General features: G+C 42.5%; 1 protein-coding gene across 1 annotated transcript; it reads left to right on the forward strand.

Moving 5' to 3' along the window:
* The first annotated feature begins 1,326 nt into the window (after positions 1-1,326).
* LOC149846115 (uncharacterized) lies at positions 1,327-1,830 on the forward strand. The gene has a single exon (XM_089990495.1). The coding sequence runs from the start codon at positions 1,327-1,329 to the stop codon at positions 1,828-1,830; it is 504 nt and encodes a 167-aa protein (XP_089846621.1).
* Positions 1,831-3,968: the final 2,138 nt, after the last annotated feature.

Raw genomic sequence — 3,968 nt, forward strand, 5'->3', positions numbered from 1 at the left:
GACAAAACTCATGCATACTAGAGTCTTGATAGACTACATCAGGACGTTCCAGAAGCTCATGCTAGACGTACCCAATATGTCGGATGAAGACAGACTCAACTGGTTTATTGTGAGACTACAACCTTGGGCACAATCTGAAGTAGAAAGGAGCAATCCTGAGACTTTGAAAGATGCATATATGACGATCGAGTGACTAGTGGATACACAATGCAATACCTTCATTCCACTTATTAAGGTTGGAAAGAAGACGAACCACAGAGGCAAGAAGGAGGATCAGTGTGATAATAAAGGTGAGGCGTCAACCTAGTACCATTCTGACAATAAGCAAAATTATAGAAAACACAATAATAACGGCAACAAAGGGACAGTTGTGACTTGTTGGTTCTGTGGCGATAGACATATCGTTAGGCAATGTCCAAAGCGGCTTGTGTGGAACGATGGGAAAGCCAATGCATTGCAGGCGGAGAGTAGTGACACCGACGTTATACAACCAAGGATGGGGCCCATGCAGATGATAAATGCAGTTAGAAGCTACGCAACCAAGAGCATGTCGGTTAGCAAAGAACTCATGTATCTGGAAGTCATTGCGAATAAAAAGTCTACTACGACAATCGTTGACTCTGAGGCCACACATAACTTCATCTTGCGGGAAGAGACAAAGCAGTTGGGCTTGAAGCCTGGGCCAAAGCAGAGGATGATCAAGACGATGAACTATGAGGCCAAACCAATCCTTAGTGAAGCAAGGGATGTGACTAACCAAATTGAGAGTTGGGTCATCAAAGCCAACTTTTAGTGGTGTCCCTGGATGACTTCTGAATGATTTTGGGCATGAAGTTTCTTCGCAGCTAGAATGTGTTGATGCTGTCAAAGTTTAACTCGATGACAATTATGGGATCAAACTTTTTACATACGGTGCAATGCCTTACTCTTGGAGTTAAGTCTTCAATGTTATCTACTATACAATTGAAGAGGGGTGTCAAGCGGGGAGATTAGATATCCCTAGTCACCGTGAGCATCGAAGAAAAGTAGGTGGAAACAGTAGTGCCGCCGACCCTTGCCTAACTATTGGCTAAGTTTCAGAGAGTGATTCCCCCGAAACTATCGAAGCATCTGCTGCCAAGTTGCGAGGTCGACGACCAATTATAGTTGACCCCTAAAGCAAAGCCCTCTGCCATGGTCCCTTATCGCATGGGGCTGACTGAATTGAAGGAGCTGCATAGGCAGATAGATAAGAAGGGAAGGCCATCCCTTGCTTATTAATTTGTTCGAGATTGGCACGAGCAAACTGAGCTGGTGAAGGCCTTTTTGCACAAAGCGACTAAGAGGATGAAGAAGTGGGCAAACAAGCATCATTGTCCTGCTATATTCCGTGTTGGGGACCAAGTGTTGCTGAAACTCTACCTGGACCACACATGCATTTTCCATGGACGGCATTACAGACTGATCAGGAAGTATGAGTGCCCATTCACCATCACCAAGAAAGTGGGCAACTTAGCGTACAAGCCGGACCTGCCTCAAAACTTTAAGGTGCATCTAGTGTTCTACATGTGCAACCTGAAACTATTCCATGCGGATGAGGGAGATCCGAAATATAGCGTGCCACAATGCGCTCCTATTCTGCAGAGGGACCCGACAACACAACGGGTCGAGAAGCGTCTCTGCAAGATCCTTTGTCACAAAGTCAATTACTTGAGCGAAGCGAAGAAGTATTTGGTGCAGTGGGAAGAGACAACAAAGCCGACGTGGGAGCCAACATTCTGGATGAAGAGCAGTTATTTGGCCAAAGTTAGGGCCTACCACGAAATATATGGCGCTGAGGGCGGCACATGATTTGAAGGGGGAGCCTGTTCCCTTGCGACCTACTTTGTATAGTTGTGTTTAGAGTTTGTTTTGGTTTGATTGAGTCTTGATGTAAAGTGTCAAGTCACTTAAAACTTTCTTCGGGCCACCCATGTACTTTAGTTTAGGTTGATAAATACCTTGAAGGGTCATCTCGTAGATTTGAACTGTAATGCGCCTTCAGGCAAAAATGTGAATGAATGCAAATGTGAAGAGCTTTCTTTTGTTTACCCTCGTTGTGATTGCTTTCGAGTGATTGTGGTTTCTCTCACTCTCTATTCTCTCGCTTTCTTGCACTCTCAGTTATCAAAGCTTCTGCAACGACAAGTGAGCGACCAAAAGGCTTGCGGCGGTTTGGAAGGACCGTCACGTCGTGCTGGCTTATTGAAGAAGTAGGCCCGTGACAACACGTAACACCTTTTTTTTTAAGGCAAGTTGGGGCTAGGCAAACCCTACCAGATATCTCTTTAAGCCCCATGTGGGAGAGGGATCCGAACCGGGGCCTTCAGCTTGGCACAGGACCCCACTTACCACATGAGATACATGCTCGGTGGTAATGCAGGTAACCCTTTGATTTGGCTAAAACCAACAACTTTCTCTCTAACCAATCCTTCCCCCCTCCCCCCTCTCTCTCTCTCTCTCTCTCTATATATATATATATATATATATATATATATATATGCCTTTTAATTTTTTAAATGGCCATTAGTCACCTTAAGTAAAAGCCAGTTTTTTTTTTTTAGTTTTTACTTAGAGAAACTGCTCCAGTCGCATAGACCTAACCATGCTAGCATAGCTTTACTGTGGTCTCTGTCCATGTGGGTGTAAAACTCTAAGGGCTTACCTCTCGACCCCAGATAGTTGCCAAGCTTTGGCTTGCATAGGGAGTGACACACTTGAGATTTGAGCCTAGACTGTCCGTCTAACCGTTTAGGCTCCATCCCACTACGCCAATCCCCTTGGGTCTAAGTAAAAGCCTAGTTTATAAATAGAATTTTGGCTCAATCCATGGAATTCTGCTCCGAACACCAAGAAACCAACTGGATATCAATAAAAAAAAACAAAGACGAGTGACAGGTTTAATAGAACGCCATAAAACGAAACAAAAACATAGCACATGCATCCTTTTGAGTGTCGAGCTAGGAGTCATTGGAATTGGTCAGACCTCCTATCCAAATCGGACACTTTTTTTTCCAAAAATGGATCCTCATAATAAAATACAAATGTATATTCCATCCCATTAAGGTTTGCTTAATTGGTTATTTTTTGGACTCGGATCACATCCAAATCAATGTTATTTTGAACCTATATCTATATTTTAATGTGACCAAATAAAAATTTGTTTTCACCTTTTGCTATACATGTTTCTGACCCAGAACTAGGGCTGCAAACAGATCGGATATGGGTTAGACAAGCTAAGACTCTTTATAATGTGGACCTTTCTCTTGTGAATCTGAATGAATCAAGATCCAAGACAGGTGGATCTTATGAATCTGGATCACCTTGTTTAACACTTTTAACTATGCAATGTTCCAACTGGTAAAACATTGGATTGGCTAAGCGGGATTCACGGTTTGAAAAGGTAAATTTTAATTCTTTTTTGGCGCAGTCTTTCCTCGGAAGTTGTCGAGGTTGTGCTCTAGGGTTTCGATTTCTTCTATTCCTCCTAAATTCTGAAGAAATGGTTTTAGTTGGGCTTCTCTTGTGATTGAGTGCAGGATTTGCAAGATTGGGGATTGAAGCTCAACACGCAAGTTTAGACCTACGAGGAGGCAAGTTTTTATGTTTTGCTCTCGATTTGCACCTGGATTTTAAATGATAAAACTTGTTGGTGGAATGGAAAAGAAAAGAATATGGGGATTTTGCTCTTAGTTTTAACTTCAACTAATGAGGTTATTATTAGGTTTTGTGTGGGTTCTTGTGGAGAAAGTTGCACTTGGGGAGCATTTTCACACAAATGGATAGATGCCTCGTTTTAACTTATTGACCCAATCAATGATAAGGAAATTAAGATCACATTGATAAAACTGGTTGGTACAAATTTAAGGTGTGTGACCCTTGTTCATAACAAATTTCTTATGAAAAGATGTGTGCACTGTGTATGTCAGAAAGAAAGCCAGTCAACGTAT

Source organism: Nuphar pumila, chromosome 2 (genome assembly GCF_984573655.1).
Source record: "Nuphar pumila chromosome 2, dmNupPumi1.hap1.1, whole genome shotgun sequence".
Lineage (NCBI taxonomy): Eukaryota > Viridiplantae > Streptophyta > Magnoliopsida > Nymphaeales > Nymphaeaceae > Nuphar > Nuphar pumila.

What these genes read in the sequence shown, in the direction of transcription:
- LOC149846115 (XM_089990495.1), top strand. Translation starts at nt 1,327, where the DNA reads ATGAAGAAGTGGGCAAACAAGCATCATTGTCCTGCTATATTCCGTGTT.